Source organism: Capra hircus, chromosome 11, assembly GCF_001704415.2.
Source record: "Capra hircus breed San Clemente chromosome 11, ASM170441v1, whole genome shotgun sequence".
Taxonomy (NCBI): Eukaryota; Metazoa; Chordata; class Mammalia; order Artiodactyla; family Bovidae; genus Capra; species Capra hircus.
In genome coordinates, this window is record NC_030818.1 from 88153365 (window position 1) to 88177824 (window position 24460).

The window sequence follows — 24460 nt, forward strand, 5'->3', positions numbered from 1 at the left end:
TCTTTAGCTCGAAATCACCATTTTGTTGTCATCTGATCACTTACATGATTTAGGCTTTCCCCCTGCTAGTGGAAACCTTTCTGCAGATTCTGTCTTATGCTGAATCCCAATAAATAAAGCAGAATAAATATAAATTAATTGAAATTATAACATTTCCTGATAAATTCATTTGGGAAAATGAGCTGTTTTGAAGATTATTAAAATTGAAGTGTATGGACGATGGTTGCAGTTCTGCATTGGTTTACACATCTATTTGTTTCTGTACTCAGTTTTGGCAATGTAATATCAAGAAAATTCTAAATCATGAGTAGATGCAGATGGTAACCAGTTTTTAAACTTGCTTTGCAATGATAGGGTATTTTCAATTAATGTAATTCAGAAATGTGAAAGTTTAATTGGGAATTACTTCTTAAGTGACTCGTTAATATAATCTAACAGTTGCTCACATTTTTTTTTATAATAGATGATGTGTTGGGTGCTGCTTCTCTGACGAGGTCCTATCATTTGAAGCATGTCTTTATTATTGCTATTTTTTAACTGGCTTTTGCATTCCGTGCTCAGGCATGTGGGGTGGAGTAGTAGTAGTGTCTTGTTTGCATAATTTTGTTAGCAGAAAAGTGCTAGCCTGTATTTTAAAACCGTGAAGGAATTTAAATACATCCACAAAGATGGAAGAGAAACTTTATTTCAAAAATCTGCAAAAAACTGAAACAAAAAGCCTATATAACCAGCCAACATAGGCTTATGTGTTGGCCTTCTTCAGTGTGTATAATTTAATATGTAACAGCATTCTACTTTATATTTTTAAGGAGTTAAAAACATGTAAACCATTAATTTAAGAATCATGAGCCAGTGCAAGAAGCAGGGTATAGGCTTGTGAATTGGCAGACACACCCACCAGCTCTTCCCCTTACAGCCAGGCCATGTCAGGCCAGTTGCTTAACCTCTCTGAGCCTTAAGTTCCTCATTTTAAAAACTGAAATAATACTTCATGGGATTTTGGGAGATAGATAAAATACTAATTTTTATAATTCTCTTTATAGCATTTAAATACCTTTTTTTGTTAGATTTCATATAAGAAAGGGATACCTTACTCAGAACATTTTACATAATGCCCATGCATGAAGTCAGTGCCTTATAAGGATTTTTGGTGCCATGGAGCGACTTGTGGGATCTTAGCTCCTCCGACCAAGGATTGAAGCTGTGCCCTCAGCAGTAAAAGCACAGCATCTTAACCACTGGCCCACCAGGGAAGTCCTTCAAGATACTCTTTATGAGAATTTTAGGGGTGATTAAATTTATGGGATGCAGCAAAGGCAGCACTCAGGAAAATTTATAGCTATAAATGCTTATATTTAAAAAGGAGAAAAATTATGGATAGCCCAACTTTACACATTGAGAAAGTAGAAAAAAAGGAGCAAATTTTAAGTTTCAAGGTTAGCCAAAGAAAGGAAGTAATAATGATTAGAGTGGAAATAAATAAATAGAGAATAAAATAGCATTAGTGAGAACTGGTGAAAACGAAAATTCTTTGCAAACATCAACAAAATTTACAAGTCTTTCACTAGATTGACAGGAAAAAATAAAAGAGAAGACAGAATTAACTAAAATCAGAAATTGTGGATGTTACCACTCATTCTACAGAAATAAAAAGGATTGCAGAATACTCAAGGGAGGCACAAAAGGCATCTGACGAAATACAACACCCTTTGGGGATAAAAACAGAAAACTAGGAGTAGAAGGGAATTTACTCAGCGTGGTAAAAGGCACGTAGGGAACAGCCCACTGCCAACAGTCTCAGTGATGACAAAATTGCAAGCTTCCCCCTAAAGACAGGAATAAGACAAGGGCGCCTCCTGCTATGGGCAGAATGTGTCCCCTGCAAAATACCCCCACCCCAGTGTGATGGTACTTGGAGGTGAAAGCTTTGGGAGGTTGAGTGAGGTCATGAGGGGCAAGTCCTTATGATGGAATTGATGTCATTATAAAAAGAATCAGAGAGCTAGCTGCAAATCAGAGAGAGGGTTCTCATCAGAACCTGATCATGCTCTCAAACTGCATGAGGAATAAATGTTGTTTAAGCCCCCAGTCTGTGAGATCCTGTTGGAGAAATCTCAGTTGACTTAAGTCACCTGTTCTCATCACTGCTGATCGGCATTATCCTGGAAGTTCTGGCTAGCACAGTTAGACAAGAAACAGAAGTAAATGGATCCATTTGGAAATAAGGAAGTGAAAATACCTCTGGTCACAAATGACGTGGTGCTGTATGTAGAAAATCCCAAAGAATTTCACAAGAAAGCTAATAGAGCTGATAAATTTGGCAGTGTTTCAGGATACAGATCAGCACAAAAATTAGCTGAGAGTTTCTATACACCTGAAATGAACAATCTGAAAGGAAATTAAGAAAACAATTGTATTTACTGTTTTGCCGGGAAGAATAAAATATCTAGAAAAAAATTTGCCCATTGAGGTAAAGACTTGTACACTGAAAACTATAAAACATTGGTTAATTAAAGTAGTTCTGAAGAAATGAAAAGATATGCCACATTCGTGGATAGGAAGACTAAATATTGTTTAAAATATTACCCAAAGTGATCTATAGATTCAGTGTAATCCCTTTCAAAATTCCAGTAACCTTTTTTTTTTTTTCTTTAAGCTGAAACCTGATCCTTAGATTCATGATACTGGAGTGGGTAGCCTTTCTCTTCTCCAGGGGATCTTCCCAACCCAGGGATCGAACCCAGGTCTTCCACATTGCAGGTGGATTCTTTAGCAGTTGACCTATCAGGAATGACCTATATGAAATTGGAAGGGATCCCAAATAGCTAAAACAATCTTGAAAAGGAATAAAGTTGGAGAACTCTTTCTTGATTTTAAAACTTACTACAGGGACTTCCTGGGAGAAGGCAATGGTACCCCACTCCAGTACTCTTGCCCGGAAAATCTCATAGATGGAGAAGCCTGGTGGGCTGCAGTCCACGGGGTCGTGAAGAGTCGGACACGACTGAGCGACTTCACTTTCACTTTTCACTTTCATGCATTGGAGAAGGAAATGGCAACCCACTCCAGTGTTCTTGCCTGGAGAATCCCAGGGACGGAGGAGCCTGGTGGGCTGTCGTCTGTGGAGTTGCACAGAGTCGGACACGACTGAAGTGACTTAGCAGCAGCAGCAGCAGGGACTTTCTTGGTGGCCCATTGTTTAAGATTCTGCCTTCCAATGCATGGAGAGTGGGTTTGATCCCTGGTCGGGGGGCTAAGGTTCCAAATTCTGTAGGGTACAGCCAAAAATTTAAAAAAAAAAACACTTACTACAAAGCTGTAGTCATCAGAACACTATGGCACTGACATAAGGATAGACATAATGAAACAGAATTGAGAGTCCACACGTAAAATAAATTCACACATCTACAGCCAGTTAAGCTGTAGCAAGGTTGCCAAGTCCATTCATTGAGGGGAAGAATAGTCTACAAGAAATGGTGCTGGAACAGCTAGATTTCCACATGCGAAAGAATGAAGTTGGATCCTTATTTCACACCATGTGCAAAAATTAACAGGAATGGGTCAGTGTACTCTTTCCCAAGCACAAGGTTTTTTCTAATCAGAAAGGATAATTAAAGTGAAAATTATTTTAAAAGAATAGAGTTCTTTGGGAGCAATACTTTTTTGTGTGTAGTTTTTTCACTCTGCAAATTATTTATTAAGCAAAAGTGATATGATGGCTCTTCTGTGCTAAGCATTCGAAATACACAACCAAACTCGTCTTTAGCTTTAATGGAGTTTATCTTTTAGCAGGGTAGATAGGCATTAATAAAATTATTTCACTCTTGAATAACAACATTCTGATTGTGATATGTATATGCAAGGAAGCATATGTGATTTGAGCTTTGTAATAGAGGAATGCAGTGTAGTTTCACGGAGGACTCCCTGAAGAGGGGGAGCTGAGTGGAGAGACAGGATGAGTAGGAATTAACCTAGTTAAGACCAGGAAGGGGAGAGCATGGCTAGCTCCTGACATGTTCTGGGGGTTTTGATTGTCTCCAGATAGTAATGGGCTTAATTTTATCTTTTTTTTTTTTTGTTTCTGACCCTTTGGCTGCAGTGCTGAGTGGTGGTTTTGTGTCTCTGTGTTTCATCTGTGTTCCAGGATCCCCAGAGTGCTCTGTGCACAGAGAGAATTTAGCAAATGTGCACTCACTGATAAAGTTATTTGAGAATCTACTGGAAGTTAAATTGTGTCAAAGTAATAAGATTCTGAGGCAGTGAAGAGTTTTCCATTTTTAAATTTTTAAAGAAAATGTATCTTAATTTTTAACCTCTTATGATTAAATAATGACATTATCAAACAGCTACTTTTAGACAAAATATGGTAAATAATACCTTCTTCATAATGATGATCTTAGAACCTATTTATATTTTGATTTAAAATAGAATTTTTTTCCATGTAATTTAAAACCTTATTTTGAATGGAATTGATATGAATGGCTTACGTACTTTCTGCCAAGGAATTAATACGGACTTCCTAGAAAAAACTGTCATTTATAATCAAAGTGCTTTTGACTTACATTGACGTTGGCGTTAACAAGTTCTGCTAGATTGGTAGCATAGAAAGAAAGTGCATTTAAACTTACTGGGAGATCGTTGATGCCTGAGGCTTTATAATGCTTTCTGTGGGCCATTTAACTGCTGGCAACTTTAATTCACATGATTCATAATACTGGAAATTTAAATTCACTGTTAATTGAAAAGTGAAGTTACTTAAATTCTTTAAATACTAACCTTTGGGGAAAATATCTGAAAAATAAAAGCACATATGATTTTGGTGGCCTACTGCCAAAAGATTATCATTTACATAAATATCTCTTTCAGTAGAAGAGTTTAATGTATTGAGCTCAAAAGGTTAGAATAGAGACTTCAATCTGGAAACCAGCAGTAGACTGTTGGCTTGTGAACAGCAGTATTGTTCATCATATTGAGAACACTGTTCACATTCAAGCTTAAGCAGAGCTGGCATTAAAATTCAGTTAATTTGTTTCATGTGACTTGTCAGCTGTGTGTTTTTATCTAAATCTTTCTAGCTTCTCTTCTTAGCATTTTGTGTTAAACTCCTGAAATAGACAAACTACCTTTTTAACTGTTTAAGCTCTGATACTGTGGCCACTTCTGCAAAGTGATTTGCAGAAAGCTGGGGATTCCGTGAAACCATTCTCTTAAGTTTTCCATTTCATTTTAAATATACTTAATAATTGGTTTGAAAGTCGGCTTAATTTATTGGCCTCCCAGGTGGTGCTACTGGTAAAGAACCCGCCTGCCAATGCAGGAGGCGTAAGAGACTCAGGTTCGATCTCTGGGTCAGGAAGATCCCCTGGAGAAGAAAATGGCAACCCACTCCAGTGTTCTTGGCTGGGTAAGCCCATGGACAGCAGAGCGTGGCGCGTTATAGTCTCTGGAGTAGCAAAGAGTTGGACACAACTGAAGCAACTTAGCACACACAGGATCCTATTTCAGAGGGCTATTCTGTTTTGTGCATATGTGCATGACCCCGTAAAAGGGACTTCCTGAAATTCATTAAGATGCAATTGCTGTCCCTGTTTCCTCACCAGCACCCTGTTCTGTTCTTATTTGCTGATTATGGTCTGTGGATTTCCCTTTAGATAGCTTTTAATAAATGGCTGCTAGTCAAATGGTGAGCCTGAGGAATAAAATGCTGGTCCAGAGAAATCATGTTGCTGTAACCAGTATTAGAGTCAGATCCCATTTTACTTTTTTTGAAGGGCAGGAAAATCTTACTCTTTCTCTGAAACTAGGCTTACTATAATCTCACAGTTAATATTATTAGCTAATTGGGAATTGAGTGTTTTGAGGATATCTTCAAGTTTACAGTGATTTTAAAACAGCTTTTGAGGTGTAGTCAACATAAAAGAAATGGCCATATTTAAATTGTCCAGTTCCTGAAGTTTCGATGTATCTCTATAGCCACTAAATCACCACCACCCTCAGGAGAGAAGACATGTGACTTCCAAAAGTCTCCTCCCATTCTTATGAAATCTCTCCTGTTGCCTCTCTCCCCCCATCCCTGACTTTACAGCAAACCCTTATCCTTTTTCTGTCACTATAGATTAGTTTTTATTTTCTAGTTTTGTATAAATGAAAAAAATACAGCTGTTCTTTATTTGCTATATCCTTTCCCTCAACATAATTTACTGTGAGATTTATCAACATTGTATATATATAAATAAGTCCATTCCTTTTTATCGCTAAGTAGTATTCCATTATGTGGATATACCACAAATTATTTATCTCTTCATTGTTAACAGACATTGAGTTATATCCAGGTTTTCCATCCACCTCCTTGTCTTTTAAGTTCCTTCACATTTTCCATTTTTTTCTCTCTGTGATGTATTTTTACTTACTGCCTCAGATTATTAGCCCATGACCTTGCATGTAGTGGGTTGAAACCTATGGAATTGTCAGTAGTTTACCATTTTGACCTACAAAATTGGCAGTTTCATATAGTTCAACATAGAATGTTTTTAATTTTTAAAGTAGTTTTTAATGTCACTTTTTTTTACATTTGAGACCTCTGCCTGATTTACTTATAAATTAAGCTATGTAAAAAGTTACGCATAATGAAAAATAGACTGATACTATATTAGTAGTTATTGTGTCTGGTTGGTAAAATTATGTGGTTTTTTAACTCCCTCTGTTCTTTTGTACTTCTTTGTCTTACATATATGCTTATATAGTAAGCACTGGAGAAGGCGATGGCACCCCACTCCAGTACTCTTGCCTGGGAAATCTCATGGGCGGAGGAGCCTGGTGGGCTGCAGTCCATGGGGTCGTGAAGAGTCGGACACGACTGAGCGACTTCACTTTCACTTTTCACTTTCATGCATTGGAGAAGGAAATGGCAACCCACTCCAGTGTTCTTGCCTAGAGAATCCCAGAGATGGGGGAGCCTGGTGGGCTGCCGTCCATGGGATCACACAGAGTTGGACACGACTGAAGTGACTTAGCAGCAGCAGCATAGTAAGCATAGCTTACTTTCTATTTTCTAATAGAAAATAAAACCTTTTTTAAAAATGGAAAAATCTATGTATTTTTCTAGTTTGCATAATTTATTTATAAATTATTCTTTATTTTTCTTTTCTTTGCAAGAATCATGGCAAGAATCAAGGCATTTTAGGGACTTCTCTGGTGGTCCAGTGGTTAAGACTTCATGTTTCTGCCACAGGAGACAGGAAGAGACCCCTGGTCAGGGAACTGAAATCTCACATGCTGTGTGGTGCAGCCAAACAATAATTTTTTTTTTTAAAGAGACATGACATTTTATAATAAAACATGATTTTTAGAGTCGGTTAGATTCTCTTTCATGTCACGTGACTTAGGCAGACTGTCGAGTTTGTCTGAGGCCACTGTTCACGTGTGTAAAGTGGTAACTCAGTCTTCACTGTGAGGTAATCATTAACATGTTACTGTCCTTTTTCTGTTTTCCCTGCCCAAATTCTGCCTTTGGTTGGGAAAGTCACTCAGTCGTGTCTAACTCTTTGTGACCCCATGGACTATAGCCCACCAGGCTTCTCTGTCCGTGGAATTCTCCAGGCAAGAATATTAGAGTGGGTTGCCATCCCCTTCTCCTTTGGTTAAAAGCAATATAATTCTAACCTCACACTTGTCCCCTTAGTAGTTTTGAAAATGTACCATTTATATTGTTCCTTTGTCTTTAAGAAAAATTAATGAGAGCAAACTGAGTAATGTGTTATTTATTTTTATAAATAACACATTTTAAGTTCGATGCAGGATTTGCCTGTCTAATAATGACTTTAATGACCATTTTCATTTGTTTCTTGTTTGAAGAATATCAAAGAATATTCCAACAACTAAAGATGTTGAGCCACTGCTTGAAATAGATGGAGATATAAGAAATTTTGAAGTGTTTTTGTCTTCAAGGACCCCAGTTCTTGTGGCTCGAGATGTGAAAACCTTTTTGCCATGCACTGTAAATCTAGACCCCAAACTGCGGGAGATTATTGCAGGTAGGTATCAGTAATAAGTTTAATTTGCCTTCTCTGCAGTGCTAAAAAATTTTCCTGTTTCTAACTTGGCTGTATAAGTTTCTCCTGCTCCATGAAAAAAATGGGAAATATTGAACCAAGCACCACCCAGGGGAGTTAATGAAACTGAAGATGAGGGTCTCAGCATCCTCTGGGAATGCTGGGAAAATGCTGTTTGTTAAACTGACCTGATTATGTTTCCCATCCTACACACCTGAAGCGTCACTGGAATCAAATTCCTTTTACTACACAGTTGCCACTTGAAGCTGTCAACCCACTGTGATTTTTCTGTCACTAGTCTTCTGTTTTTATATCTGTATCCAGAGCAGTAAGAAAGTTTATATTCCTTTCAAAGGTTAAATCTGTGGGCTAGAACTTGATGATAATGACGTGAAGGTTTTGGATAAGTTAAAGTTGCTCTTGAGGCACTGCTGTATGCTCACAAAAACATGTTACTGTCCTTTTTCTGTTTTCCCTGCCCAAATTCTGCCTTTGGTTGGAAAGTCACTTAGTCGTGTCTGACTCTTTGTGACCCCCATGGACTGTACCACACTCAGCCTTTATTGGAACACACATTCTTTTGTGTGATACGGTACTGCTGACCCACCTTTGCATTTTCCATGAATTATGGAGAGGGAGAGACTGTACTTTCATATGTTCTTTTTAAAAATACCTGTTATAAGGCTGTTGTCTGAGGTGTATTTTCTGACTGTGGAAGTGTTGGTGGTGGTTGTTCAGAGGTGGACGTGTCATATGGTTTGTAAACCCACAGTCTTAGCTGACATTGTACTTACTACACAAGGATGAATTGCTAATATTTAGCAAAACTGTCAGAAGAATTGTTAGAATAGCACAAATACCTTGAAAAGTCAGGAAAAAAATTCAGAATTCCGGTAACTGAAGAGAAGAATACAGACGTTGGTGACTTCACATGGTGGAAAAAACTTTCATGTGAAGTAGTTGAGTGCCTCTTACTAAGAATGTCTGTGGAGTATTCAGAATTCCTGTCTGCTTCTGTAAAGCCAGTTGGAATCTTTGGCAAGAGTGATATAATCAATCACGTTTTTTTCTGTCCGGTAACTAAAGGAGGAAGTGGTAATTGGACTAGTTACTAATGTTCTATTTTCTTTGGTTACTAATGTTCTATTTTCTTTTGCCTTCTGGGGTATCATTTAACCTCTTAGACGTTCGTGCTGCAAGAGACCAGATTAATATCGGAGGACTTGCGTATCCCCCGCTACCTCTGCACGAGCCTCCCCCGCGACCGCCGTCCGGCTACAGTCAGCCAGCATCCGTCTGCTCTTCGTCCACCTCCTTCAATGGGCCATTCGGGGGGGGGGTTGTGTCGCCGCAGCCTCATAGCAGCTACTACAGCGGTATGACAGGACCCCAGCACCCCTTCTACAACAGGGTAAGCAAGTGCCTGGCATCTTAAATTGAAGAATTTCTTCCAGGAAAAGGCTAGAAGTGTTCTGCTAATGGAGTCTGTTACCATTTTGAAACTGTACTTTAGCTGTAAAGACAAAAAATGTTTGAATGTAATATTTTTTAAAAATCAGAAGATTTTTTAATCTTAACAGGTTCTAGATCTCAATTGAGTCTGAATAGTAGAGACGCTTTTTGCTTTGATTTATTGTCCTGATAAGAAAGTGAACTCTGTGGGGTCAGCAGTGATTGTCCTGAGCTTCAAAGCAATCTGTTTTTCTCTTGGTTTCTAAACAGATTTTCCATTTGTTGTATCTTGTATAATTTTTATTGGCATTCAAAACAATGGTAATTTTTATCTTAGTTCAGTAAACCTATATTCAATGTGATACAGCTTTTAAATGTGAGATAATGGTGGGTCCTAGTGCTTGAAGGACTCAAATGATATTGGCCAGATAGCATGTAGTCTATTTCTAGAGCTTTATTTCACACTACCTTCAGTCATGTGTAATTATTTTCATACTATAAATATGATAATTTTCTACTTCAAATGATGAGAGCACAATTCATTATCAGCAGTATTCAGACCCTGTCGAGTTTAGTAGCTCCAAGCTATCCTCATTTTAATGGTCTTAAACACTAATATTTTCTGTAGGAAAACAGAACAACAGCCCTACTATTATATTGGGTTGGTCAAAAAGTTTGTTCAAGCTTTGCCATAAGATGGTATGGAAAGGCCTGAATGAACTTTTTGACCAACCCAATATTTTCTGCAACTGAACTCTAAAATCCATTGTTTCTTTATTTTTGTTGTCTCCCTCTTCAGTCTGAAGTGAGAAAACATAGGGGCTAGCATGCACAGATGGCGAAGGAAGTGGCAACCCACTCCAGTATTCTTGCCTGGAGAATCCCGGGGACGGAGGAGCCTGGTGGGCTGCCGTCTGTGGGGTCGCACAGAGTCGGACACGACTGAAGCGACTTAGCAGCAGCATTCACAGAAGCCAATGCATGCCTAAATAAACTTTCAGTAAGCTAGAAAGAGAAATTTGAGTAAATGTGGCAAAGAAGAAATTCTAGAGTTTAAAATTTTCAGTTTTTGAGAAATGTTTTAGCCATGTAAGTAATTAGGTATACCATCTTTAGAGGTCTTATGAATGTTATTCCATCCTTTTACTCAAATAAGGAGGAAAAGGTGGAATGATAGCATTTGATTACATACTTCATCTCTGTAAACTTTAACTGAGTGCTAGGCACTGTGAAATTCAGGTTTTTATTTAGCAGTCTTGAAATCTGCCGTAATTTTACATAAATGTCTCAACTAATAATTAGATGACAATTGATGTTTTGAGACCAAGAAGTTTTTTTTGTAATTACCATACCGTCTAGGTGGAAACTTTGTGTTCACTAATTTCTTGTGAATAACAATGATGTATAATGCTTTAGTAGTGTTTTATTATTTTTAAAACATTAAAAAATTCTGCTTTTAGATTTAGTTATTTTTTGTCTGAAAGTTAAAAGCTGAACAATTTTCTTAAAATGACAGGAGTGAAAAAGGTAAGGGAAGATGTTACATCAGTGTAATGAAGTTTAATATGTTTTAATCTTTATTTTTAGCCCATATAATCTGATAGCTCATGCAGATAAATCCTGTAGTTATAGATTTCCTCTAAACAGTGGATTCCCCTTTTAAATAATATCCTTGCTTATTTAGCAGATAGTGTAAACTCCAGGGTATAAAGTAAAATCTAGCAACTTGGAGTAACAGTATTCCTGAAATCCATGCTAGGAGGTTCTTAAATAATTCAGACTGTTTTCTTTGGTCTTACTTAAGGCTAATCTTTATTTGGTAAAGAATAATACTCAATTAAGATTCTATTTTGCTTTGTTTTGGTGAGATTGTGAGTTAATATTTGTATTTGTAAATCACTTAGAACCTGACACATGGTAAACCACCGATAAAAGTGTTAAATGTAAAGAGAAACTCTGGAGTCAACTTGTAAAGTACAAAACTTTAGTTGCTTTATAAAGATTGTGTTAAATCAACAATATAAAAATTTAAATAATATGACTTAAGTTTGGGTTTGATATCTTATAGAATTGAGTGAGGCATTTTTTTCTTCTGTTTTGTCACTTGCATTTAAAAATTTGGAGTTGTATTTTGTTGGTTAGTTTCATTTGATAAAGCTCATTATGCTTTGATTTCGGTAATTGTTTTGTCACGTGTTTTCTCCATAGCCATTCTTTGCCCCCTACCTTTACACGCCAAGGTACTGCCCTGGCGGCTCCCACCATCTCATCTCACGTCCATCAGTAAAAACGAATTTGCCCAGAGATCAGAGCAATGGCCTAGTAAGTATAAAAAAGGGTAACTAAAGTATTACAGTCAGCATAGAAGTTTGCTTATTTCCTTTCTGTAGTAAAAGCACAACTTATTTTATAAATAGTTTCAAGAAACATAACCTATTACTAACACAAAATGTTTTTTTTTTTTTTTTTTTTTCACAAAATGTATTTTGTTTTCATTTTGGTTAGGATCTATGGAAGGAAAATGACTAGCAGCCTCAGGGAATGAATGATGAGTTGTTTACAACCAGAGTTTCTGGCCTAGAATATATTGTTTGTTATATAGCTTTTACAACTAAACTTTTACATCTGCTAATATCTGGTTTCTTTTTAAAGGACATTCATATATGGTATCTTTATCTATCTAAATATATGCTAGCCCTATGTATAAAAATTAGCGCATATATTGGAGGAACACTTTGATTGAATAGCAGGAATTAAATAGGGCAAGGAAATTATCCAGATGTACTATTAACTCTAATCCAAAGGAAAATACATTTGGACCTAAAATTCTAGGTGTTACTGATGATAAACTTAGTTTACCAATTTAAAGAAAGACATTCCCTGCTAATGTTTTCTCTTTTTTTTTTTTTTTTAGGAGGTAAAAGCTTTAGAACTTAAACTGTTTTTTAAATTTAAAAATAATATCATTAAAGAAAAAAGTCTGATCACATCCAGGTGTCACTGTCACATATTATTTTAGCATCCTGTTCATTCATCATCCTTGTTTGGCTCAGCCTGTCACCTTTTACCCACACTCTTGTTTTGTGTTGCTAGGAGGTTATCAAGGAGGATGCTGCTGAGGGCCTTTCTTCACCCACAGACTCCTCGAGGGTAATGGAGTAGTCTTGTGGTGTGGGCCGTGAGCCTCTCCCGCTTTTGCAGCAGTAACGACTCTTAATCGTGATGACAGCGTTTCACTAACTCTGCATCTGTGGTGTGATGGGCTGCTAGTGTAGAGTAGCTGAGTACTAATAATTATAGCTCACGGATTAATTTAAAAAGCTAATGTTTAACTTTACCCTTCATTTCCTCCCGCTTTTCCCCTTTTTCAATGACGTGGGGTGGGTTTTGTCTTTTTTCTTCTTTGTTCGTCCAGTAAGGAAGGGGTTCTTCCAGCAACCACCAGGAGCATTCACTTGGTGGTATTTGTTCCTTAATGTTGGGCCTTATTTTCACATTTGCCTGTTTTTTCCCTGAAATTGGTACTGCACATGTAGAATATTTTTGAAAATATTCATACTTGACCTTGAGACTACAAAAAAGACATTGTGAGCTAGTTTGATGTAGACTAGGAATGGATCCTCAGTGACCCATGCTTAATCTCGGTGCCCATACTTTGTGTAAATTCAGTGCTGCTACAGTGCTGCTTTTCTTTACCGTTATATAGCTGGCCCTTAAACAGTGCAGGAGTTGGGGCACTGACCCTCCTACCAGCCTAAAATCCTAAGAGTCTAAATTAGAAACTAGAACTTATAGTCAGCCCTCCAGTGTTAATCTTTCATCCTGATCTGTGGTTCTGTGTCTCTGGATTCAGACAACCTCAGACTGTGTTTGTGTGTCAGTCATGTCTGACTCTTTGCAACCCCATGGACTGTAGCCCACCAGGCTCCTCTGTCCATGGAATTCTCCAGGTGAGAATACTGGAGAGGTTGGCCATGCCCTTCTTCAGGGGATCCTCCCAACCCAGGAATCGATAGACCCTGGGTCTACTGCATTGCAGGCAGATTCTTTGCTGTTAGTACTGTTATATTTACCATTGAAAAAAATCTGCATGTAAGTGGACCTGCACAGTTCAAACCTGTGTTGTTCAAGGGTCAACTGTATTTATTAAAATAAAATTTCCAGGTAAACAAAGCTAGTCCAGCATGTAAAGGGGATTATTTAAAACTTTCCCCCCAACACTTTAGGATGGGTTTCTTTAAAAAAAATAACTTTTGTAGGAAGTCACTTTGTGTATTTATTATTTAAGTCTTTGTACTTAATAAGTACATTTAATATGATGAGACTTACAATCTTCATTCAGTCGATGAGGAATTTTAGGAACCCAGTTTGTATTTTTCAGTTCTGTTGATTTATTTGCAGAATGTTATGCCCATGTAAACATCAATTTAATATAAAGAAATGTGGCATAGCAGTTGGAATTAATTTAGTGAAATAGTGCATCCTGAATTTATGCATAATTTTTAACTTAAAACATGCGCTTGAATAGGCAGTGGTTTTGTAACTTTAATTTTCTTTGAGTTAATATTAGTGAGATAGAAAGAGAACCATTTTGGTGTTTTCATTGAGGGGCTGATGATTCTTTTTTAAGTCATTAACATTTTAGCTGAAGTGTTTGAAAGACTTCATTATCCACGAATGATAGACGCAATAAACCATAGTAATTTCATTTGGGTGTTAGGGGAATCTTTAGTCCATGGATCATTGCCACCATATGCAAGAATGAGTTTTAGTTTAGTCAGAGAGCCTTTAATACATAGATTCATGCATGCAATGCAATTGTCTGAGCTGAAATTCCTCAGCAAACTTTTGATGAAAGTTAGGTCCTGTGAAGAATTTGATGGTCTTAATGACAGAGACATGCTGAAATAGCTATTCCCATCCTTAAGGACAAACACTTGTAAGTAAAAGGTGTCTGTAATTTCAGGGACCAGTGAAGGAGCATTAGGCAAATTTTAAAATGAGTTTTTGGGGAAGGGGAAATAATGCAATTCTTAAGTTGTGTGTATAAGCCCAATAACAAAGAGTAAACATGCTCTGAATATATTAGTGCCTTTGTTTAGTGAAATAACTGTAGGATTTTCTGTTCTTTTAATATTAAGTGATAGTTTTATAATTTGCTTAGTGAATAATAGTTGCTTCCCAAGCCTTCTTTGCTTTTAAGAAATTAACAATGACAGTAGCATGTAGCATTTATTTTGCAGTAGACTAGTCCACGTAGACACTTAGTTCAAAGCCATGTTAAAAAAAACAGTGGTGGAAATATGGAGAAGTATATATCCAGGGGAACATCTTATGGGATCTTTATAACTGAACCAGCACAGAAGTAGTTAATGTAAAATTTTTTAGCCCTTCATGGCTCCTGTGACTTGCCAGGCCTGTAGTAAAAGGCTGTAATTCCTGAGATAAGAAGACTGCAGACTGAGTTCACGTCTGCCCACTCAACTGTCCCCCTATGGGCAGCCCTTGATGACCAGAGCTGCTTATGGATAAGCAGGAGCTACGTAAACATTTTTGGACAAATTGTCTTGTCAGTGTGGACACGGAATAATGAGTTAAAAAAAAACCCACCTGATCGCAGAGAGTTAACCAGCCCTCTGTGATCTTTTCAATATAGATGGTCTCATCTTTTTTTTAACCTCAAGAAATTTCTCATCAACCTTTATAAAGTGGATCCTTTTGAAAAACAATTTGGTTTTCTCACATTCAGGAACACTGTAATGACTATGACTTTTGAAGGCCAGCAAAGACTTACCAGATAAATTACAGATATGTCCAGGTGTTTCATGAAGGTGAAGATGCAAAATGTAAGCCTCTGTGCTGGCTTTCTTCCTCTGTGATTGTATAGTAGAGAAAATAAGTGCCAAATCTTAGAAAACTGACAAAGAATACATTAACATTGGGCCCGAGATAGGATCCCCAGGATATTAGAGATAGAAAGGACTCATGTTTTTCAGACTTTCAAAGCAGAAAAGACTTTTTAAGAAATGAAATCTCAATCAGAATTTCACTTTATGAAACCAGTAAAAACAAGAACTCTGTCTTGGGGGATTTGCGTTGCCTCTGGGGGAGCCTCGTGCTCTGTGCTCAGTCATGTCTGACTCTGTACGACCCCACGGACCGTAGCCCAGCAGGCTTCTCTGTCCATAGGAGCCTCCAGGGAATAATACTGGAGTGGGTTGCCTTGCTCTTCTCCAGGGTATCTTCCCCTCCCCAGGGATCAAACCCATATCTCCTGCATTGGCAGGTACATTCTTTACCATTGAGCCACCTGGGAAGCCCAGAGAACACCAGTACCCATGGTCTAGTCCAGCACCATGCTGCAGGTGTACCTGACCTGAGGCTCACAGGAGGGAGCCCTCGGTGCAGAACTGGAATCCGCATGGCCAGTACCTGGAAGCGTTCATCACCACTGTGCTGCCCCCTTGCCTCCCTTAATACTAAGCCTGACTTGGTCAGGAGCTTGGTGTTCAAGGTGAATAGGTCCTGGTGATTAGCTCTCTACCTTGGAGAAATCACTTAAGCTCTCTGATACTCCCTCATCTGGAAAAAGCAGGCCTTACCTCATAGGTCTGATTTAAGGATTACTCAGCCTTCGCATACTTGAATTACTTAATAATTATTACTATTACTACCAGCCCAGAGGCCAAATTCCATGGAACTTTAAAGACTCAGAAACTAAAACTGTGTTAAATAACCTCTCCTCAGGGGTAGGAGCGGTGCACACATGCTCCAGTCCTTTTAGATTAACTCGGCCCTTTATCTGTTGATGCTTTTCTGGCCCCCAAAGGTGGTTTGATTTCCTAGAAGCAGTTTGTTTTCCTAGAATTGAGAAGGATTTCCAGGTTGTCTGAATGCTCCAAATACTTTACACTTTTGAAAGCTTTCCAGGAGAATTTCCCTTGGTGCCTTTACCTTCTTTCAGTCCAGGCCCCTCTAGGAAGTAGCAGCATTCAGATCACTCAGTAACCATGAAGGGATGAACCCACCAAGGAGGGCCTTTCATGAGTCAGGTGTCCTCAGTGGCATTTTGTTGTGGTCTTTCAGAGAGTTGCCCTTTGAAAGAGTCATATTCGGTCTATTTTTATTTACATTGTGGCTACTCATTTTTCAAAGGAGGGAGTGTTTCCTTGAAGACGATGTTTTCAAAGGAAAGAGTAATGGAGGATTTCTTTATCCTTGTATCCTTTCTTGTATTACTTACCATCAAGTCCTTCACATGCCTGTGTGATCATTCACTGTTTCACTACTGCAGTGGGATGGGTAGTGAACAAAACTGATGGAAACCCTGGCTTCCTGGAGCTGATGGGTTGGAGGGCTGCCAAGAGGGGGGATGATCAGTGATACCAAGTCACTCTTTCTCGACCTTCTCTGCTGCAGGGTTTGTTCAGTACCTTTAGATCAGCTGCTTCACTGAAAAGGCATAAAACTGATTAGCACAACGTTGGATGGTAAAGAACTTTAGAAGCATTATTAAGAGCAGTATCCTGCCTTCTGGTGTGCCGTTACTTTTACTTTTAGAGATGGATGAAAATTACTGAATTAATAAAAGTCCTTGAAATGAAGGCTTGGTTTTCATTAAATTGAATCGAGTTGGTGGAATAACCAAGTGAAAAAACGATGGGACTCCACTGTAGATCATTTATTTCCACCACTGATTTAGAACTAGTAACCTGTTATCAAACAAATGGATGTCCAAATCATGCCTGTCTGTCATGGATGTCTGTCATCGTTCAGAAGCAAACTTGGACAAGAAAGCTAAAGATGCCATGGGTAAGGCAGGGCACGTTTCAGGTTTCCCTGGGCTGTAGTCATAGGGTGGGTGCTCCCTGCTAGCCCCCAGGACCTTCCCTGGAGATTCACTCACACTGTCTAAAGCAATTTAGTGCATTTTTATTAACTGCTTTAGTTTGGAAAATTATTAACATTTTTTTCTTTCATAAATAGTGAAAAACTGTATTTACTTCCAGCTTCAAAGTCTTTGTGCCAGACTTCAGCTCAAGAAAACATTTTTCCTAATCACTAAACTACAACTAAATTGGTTGAGACACTATTGAAGAAATAAGATATTGTAATATCGATACCATTGAAATCCTAGAGTACAGTTAAAAGTTAAAAAAAAAAAAACAAAATCATATTTTGAACTTGAGTTTTTTAAAAAGATTGCCCTTTGCATGTGGTATCAAACCTCATCTGTCAGCTTTAACCTACGTATTATTTCTCATGTAGTTTGAAGAGAAAGTTACATTTTCCAACTTGATAACAATAGCCTTCTTTTGTGTTTTGGTATCTTGTAGAAAACTGTAATCTCATCAGTGCTCCTTTTTGATAGTTTTTCAAGTTTCCACAGATAATTCGTAGTAACTTCCTAAAAGTACCTATAGTAAGTTTAATATGTAAACTAGAAAGCAGAGTTCCCATGAAGTGTTCCAGATAGTGAACATGTTAAAAGAACATTTTAAATTGACTTAACATTGTTGGTTATTTCTAGATTATTTGAACTATTTTGAGAATATTTACCACCAGCCTAATCTGTGCAGAACAATAATTGATAGCTGTGTGTCAGCTTTGAATTAGTAAAGAGCTACATCGGGAATTTCCTACTGGCCCACTGTTTAGGATTCTGGACTTTCACTGACAGGGACCAGGTTCAATCCCTGGTTGGGGAACTAAGATCCCACTAGCCGTGCCATGTGGCCAAAACAAAAAAATAAAAAAAGAAAACTGCATCAGTAAAATAGTTACCTTACTGATAGTGTGCCAATATTTTTTCACTGTTGCATTTATGATTTCTTGAGCTGCTAGGCTCTTATGGCCTTTCTTTTCAAATGATACTTCAGTGCATGCCCAGTGAAACAAAACCTAAATCTGAAAAGTATATTTCTGAACATTAACTATTAGTGTGACTAGAAAATGTTTTATGAAGAGATCATGTGAATTCCAAGTATTTAAACCTTACTATTAAAGGTTGCAATTAATTGGTCTGAAATTAATAGTTGCAGTTTTTTAATCAGAATGTTAAAAATTAATTTTTAAAATAATTGTATATAGTAGGAATATTGACTTTTTATAGCAAATTTGATTTATCTGGTTTTCTTGTTAAATGTATGGCCCATGGCTTATTCTTCTAACAGAAAGAATATTAAATTTGAGAGTACAGTTTTAAAATTACCAAGCACATGTTAATGAAATTAAATTGTGTGTGTGTGTTGTGTGTGCACGGGTGTTCCTTTGTGTTGCTGCAGAGATGGTGTGTTCAGAGTTGTGGGAAAACAGTGTCAGAAGTGCTGCCTATGTTTATCACAAAACTGTGTTTGATGTTTTCCTTTAAGCTCGTGTCCTTCATTCTGTTTTATTCCTTCCTTAAAGCCGTGTGACTCTGGGTTTAACAAACAGAGACAGGTACAGAAACTTTCAGTGAAATTTTCCTCATTTTTCTTATTTTAGTCTGTTAGAAGCAATCATTGGCAACTTCCTGCTGGGCTGTTTATAAACCTGTGCTCATTTCAGTGCCTTGGGTTTATTTTTAATAGCTGCTTTCAGCCTCTGCATGGCTCTCATTTCTGGCTAATCAATTCTAAGCTTGTTTGATAATTTACTGAAGATGATGATGTTACAGAGTATAGTTTTAATCTACTTACAATATAAAATAATATAATTACATCAAAGTAATTTAAATCTGTTTTGTTTTACTTTGACCTGGAGGAATTCTGATTTGTCTATATTTTGAAGTTTGTAAATATTTAACAGTCTTAAGCAAACTAACATCTTCTGCATTCAGTTTTCTGTGTTAGAAAAAGTTTTTTAGTAGATTGTGATATATACTGAAATGATCTTTCCTTGACTTATAACAGGTAAATTTCAAGTAAGAATATGCATGATAAACTCTTAAGTATTACCATTCTGTGTATTAAGTAATGTTTTCTATTAAGAACTTAACATATTGAATTATTGAATATACCTTTTCCTTGTCAACTATTGTACTTTTTCTTCTTTTGTGAGGTTTCCATCCAAAGGTTGTTGTTTCGATACTAAGGGTAATTTGGTTTCAAAATAATTTTATTGTATATGATTACTTTTTTCTAAACTGGGCGAGTAGTTACCATTTCTCTTTTATTCAAAGAAGCATATTGTATTTTAATATATTGATAAGCTACTCCTTATCTTGGTAAGATCCCACTCACAAATAATCAATATTCTGACTATAGCTTTGATGGAATTACAGGGTACCCTGTGTGTCTTTTTCTTAGAAAACTCCTAAAAGTCATTCAAAGATAATATGTATCTTCTACATAATCCCCAGTGAGGGACAAAATATGTTTTCAAGTGATAAAATGTAGAAGTCTTGAAGGATCATGAAAGTAAAACAATGTGGAGTTTCCTGTTTTAGAGGAAAGAGTAGTGTCTTTATTAATGTGTCTGTCTTGCCAAATTCTCTTGAGTCCCTTCTTAAAGGGAATGTTACTCTCTAACATTTTACATTTCCCCTGCCCCCACACAGACAGAGTTAATCAGTTCCATGTCTGTTATACTTGTTCTTTTTAGCACAATTAAAAAGCTTTTTGTGATTAAAAACTTTTTTTACTTTAAAATAATTTTAGACTTCAAAGGTACAAAAATGTATTCCCCTAATATTAACATCTTTCCTAATTGTAGTGTATTTCTCCAGAACAGAAATGAAAATTTGTACGATACTCTTAATACAGGCTTTATTTTAATCTTACCAGTTTCTCCACTAATTTCATTTTTCTGGTCCAAGATCCAGTCCAGTTGTATTTTGTTATTTCTCCTTACAGTTTCCTAATCGGTGACAATTCCTCAGTCTTTCCTTGTCTCTTATGATCGTAAAACTTTTGAAGAAAACTGATCAGATATTTTGTCTACTGCCCTTCTGTTTGGGTTTGTTTACCGTTTCCTAATGATTAGAAGGAGATTATACATCTTTGCAAGAGACCCACGGAAACGTGATGCATGTCCTTCCCCGTGTGTCACATTTGAGGGTCTTTGAGGGCCTGCATATTTGCAGTGGTCATATGGACCTCAGTCATGTGGTTGGGGCAGCATCTGCTAGGTTTCAACACTGTGAGGTTGTGTCTTTCCCTTTGTAATGAATGAATATTTAGGGGGAGATACTTTGAAACCCTGCAGATAATCCTGTTCCTCCTTATACTTTTCTCATGAGTTTCAGTGGTGTCTTGTATACCGCCACTTTTGTTGTGCTTTCCAGGTGGTAATTTTCTTTTCCGTTCTACATTTATTAATTGGAATTCTATAAGTAAAAGCTGTCTCTTCTTCCTCACTTACTTTCTCAACTTTTTATTTATATCAGTGTGGATTCATGGCATTTAATTCTGTGAATTATAATCCAGTATTATCATTATAATCCAGTTATAATCCAGTATGATCAAACTGTGCATTTGTGATTTATCTAATCACGGAAATGTAGACAAGTATAAATGTACCCAGAAAGGAGAAATAGGTTGAGGAATGAAAACATTTGAAAAACAGTATTAAAGATCATTTAAAAGATAAATACTGTTCAGCGATAAGAAAGAATGAAGTATGAATCCATGCCATAGCATAGATGAACCTTGAGAACATACTAAGTGAAAGAAGTGAGTTACGAAAGGTCACAGATTGTGTGGTTCTGTTTAGATATCCCAAATAGGCAAATCCGCAGAGACAGAAAGTAGGTCACTGGTTGCTAGGGGTTGGGACTGGGTGTTGGGAGGCATGAAGGTTGACTGCTAATAGTGTAGAATTGCTTTTTAGGGCTCTGATAATGTCTTAAAGTTGAGTGTAGTGATGGTGTCACAGCTGTGAGAAGATATTCAGCATCACTGAATTGTGTACTTTAAATCGGAGAATTGTTTGTGAATTATATTTCACATAAACCTGTTTAAAAAGAAAGAAAAAACAAATATGGTTATTAAAAATTCATAGAAAGCATTTAAAGTTTCCATACAGATAGTGGGTAATTAACACTTAAATATTGGCTGTTCTCATCCAGGCAGAAAATATAACTATGTATAGAAATATGAAAACTAAATCGTGGAAATACTAGTGTTGTGCTCTACTTAGTATTTTTGAAGTAATTGAACTTCAGACCATGTAATATATGGCATATTTTAAATTTATATTTAATTAAAAACAGGCTATAAATAGTATATTCCAAATCATTAATTTACAGATTTTTATGGGACTGTTTTACACTTGTAAACTTGCTGAGGCTCCCTCTTATAAAATGACTACCTTACTGTCTGTTCAGTATGGTCTCATTTGCTAGCTATATTTATATGTAACTAGGTATATTTTGTTTATATACTGTGTGTGTATGTATATCTATCAATTCATAATAGAATATTATGTTATGCTTTCATGTTACAAATAACGTTTAACAAATAGCTCCCAGGCAGTTTTGGCTGTCATCGTCTACTTCTTTCTTGATGATGACAAAAGAGGCAGTAGAAAATTTAAATTGACACATCCTTGGGGATAGGATAAATGATATTTATCATTTTAAGACTAAATTGACTGGTAAACAAGACAGATCATCTGTAACATTACCCTCTATACTTGTTGGCTTGTCTTCTCTTTATTTTGGTTATAGTTTCTATAAACTCTTTAAAAATAGACAGTGGCAACAAAGAAAATAGGAAGTTGTAAGACCTGTTAAGCTAGGGTTCCAATCTGAATCTACCACTAACTAGCTGTTTATTCTGTGAGTTTGAAGCCACAACTTACCTCTTTGGACCCCAGTGACCACATCTGTAATTGAGGAGATTCGTATGTAATTAGCCACAGGCAAATACTTCTTTAGTATGTCTTTGTTTTCAGAAAATATTTTTCTTTTCAGTAAACACTAGGTGTATTATTTTGATTTTTATTTTAAATGAGACTGAATTTTGATGGATTATATTTACTTCCACATGTGTTAAGAAGTAATACTGTTGTTTTTATATTTACACGATTATTGTATAGGTTCTTATCCAAGATCTCTTGGATATAAAATATGATCAAGATCTGAAAACTTCAGCTGTTGTAGACTATTAAGGTATTCTGTGAAGGCATTTAAAGCTGCTGAGTGTCAGCACTTTTAAAATTATCTCATAGGTTTACCTTTTGTATTTTTTGTATGTTATAGGCATCAGTGATTCCCCCTATTCCTTTTATTTTTTTAAGGCCCTGTCTTTCTGTTATTAAGGGCTACACCTTTCTCTCTTGAGGTTTGAGATTAGGCTTTCTTGAAGTTGGCCTTGGGTTGGCTCATGGAACTTATGTCTTCTTAGAAAAGTGGTTTTGATCAGGCTATATCTGCTATAATAAAAGATACTCTTTAAGGTAAACAGTAGCTAAATCTGTTCTCTAATGGCATGTCCCATGCTGCACACATTCACTGTTTTTACTTAAGTTTGAAAATGTATCTTTAATTGAAGTACTTTATAGTGTAATTTCGTAAGTGTTTCTCTGTCACATGACTGCATATATCTGACATTAAATGCTGTTTATACATGTGTTTTCCCATGACTTACCTAGGGATCAGGCCCAGCCTCGGGTACAATACCACTGAATTCAATGAACGTGGATGCAGTTTGTGAGAAACTGAAACAAATCGAAGGGCTGGACCAGAGCATGCTGCCTCAGTACTGTGCAACCATCAAAAAGGTGACCTGCACTTTGACCTGCTCACTCGAGGGCACGGGAGGCGGGCTCTGTGGACAGCGAGCATTAGGCTATCAAAGATGAGTTCTCTGCTGAGATGGGAAAGCTCAGGTGGAAATAGGTTTCTTACTATTTGTATCCTAAAATTGCCCTTTTGTGCCTTAGTTTAGAGATGGATAAAAGAAAGTGCTGTGTTACAATGCTACTTCACAGTGATCTCATGTAAGTCAAAAGTGCTTTGATGAGAAATGTTGATTGAAAGCTCTAAAGGATTTCAGATTAAGGTTGACAACTACTTACATTTCCAGTATGCAGCATAGAACACTTGAAAGCCTTTTCTTTTATGTTACACTTTCTTTAGTTGTAATATTTGTGATTTAACAATTATCCAAGTAAACCACGCTTGCTTCATTTCCCTCTAATTCTTAGAGGATTCTGATCATGTCCCGTTTAACTTTTGGGTTTGCAAGGCTGACACATTTGAAGAGGTTCTTTTCTTCCTAGATCTTTTATTGCAATTCCAGTAACTACCAGGAACCTGAGATTGTGAGGATGTCTTTCCATGTACAGAGCTAACTGAGTCCCAGTTTTAATAGATATTTCTACTAAGTTATACTTTTTCTATCAGAAATACAGTGAAGTAGAACATTAACAACAGCATCTAGTATTTACATACTTTAAAGAATGGCATCTAAAAAGTTAATAATGGACATATATACTATCTTACTGCCCCAAGAGAATGCACTGGTCATAGCAAACACCCTCTTCTAAATGATGACTCTACACATGGACATCACCAGATGGTCAGTACCGAAATCAGATTGATTATATTCTTTGCAGCCAAAGATGGAGACACGCTATACAGTCAGCAAAAACAAGGCCAGGAGCTGACTGTAGCTCAGATCATGAACTCCGTATTATAAAATTCAGACTTAATTAAATTGAAGAAAGTAGGGAAAACCACTAGACCATTCAGGTATGACCTAAATCAGATTCCTTACGATTATACAGTGGAAGTGATAAATAGTTTCAAGGGATTAGATCTGATAGAGTGCCCAAAGAAGTATGGATGGAGGTTCTTGACATTGTATAGGAGGCAGTGATCAAGACCATCCTTAAAAACAAATGCAAAAAGCCAAAATGGTTGTCTGAGGAGGCCTTACAAATAGCTGACAAAAGAAGAGGCTAAAGGCAAAGGATAAAAGGAAAGATATATCCATCTGAAAGCAGCATTGCAAAGAATAGCAAGGAGAGAT

At 36.9% G+C, this 24460-nt stretch overlaps 1 protein-coding gene across 5 annotated transcripts in view; it reads left to right on the forward strand.

Annotated features, from left to right (window-relative positions):
• Nucleotides 1-24460, forward strand: part of KIDINS220 (kinase D-interacting substrate 220kDa) — a 92957-nt gene that overhangs the window by 58255 nt on the left and 10242 nt on the right. For 2 of the 5 annotated variants that reach the window (XM_018055691.1, XM_018055692.1), the window contains exons 23-28: nucleotides 7855-8033; nucleotides 9236-9462; nucleotides 11712-11825; nucleotides 12597-12653; nucleotides 18912-18944; nucleotides 23079-23207. In XM_018055691.1, coding sequence (XP_017911180.1) covers nucleotides 7855-8033; nucleotides 9236-9462; nucleotides 11712-11825; nucleotides 12597-12653; nucleotides 18912-18944; nucleotides 23079-23207 — 739 coding nt within the window. The remainder of the gene's footprint in view (nucleotides 1-7854; nucleotides 8034-9235; nucleotides 9463-11711; nucleotides 11826-12596; nucleotides 12654-18911; nucleotides 18945-23078; nucleotides 23208-24460) is intronic. The other 3 variants (XM_018055693.1, XM_018055694.1, XM_018055695.1) reach the window with 3 other exon arrangements.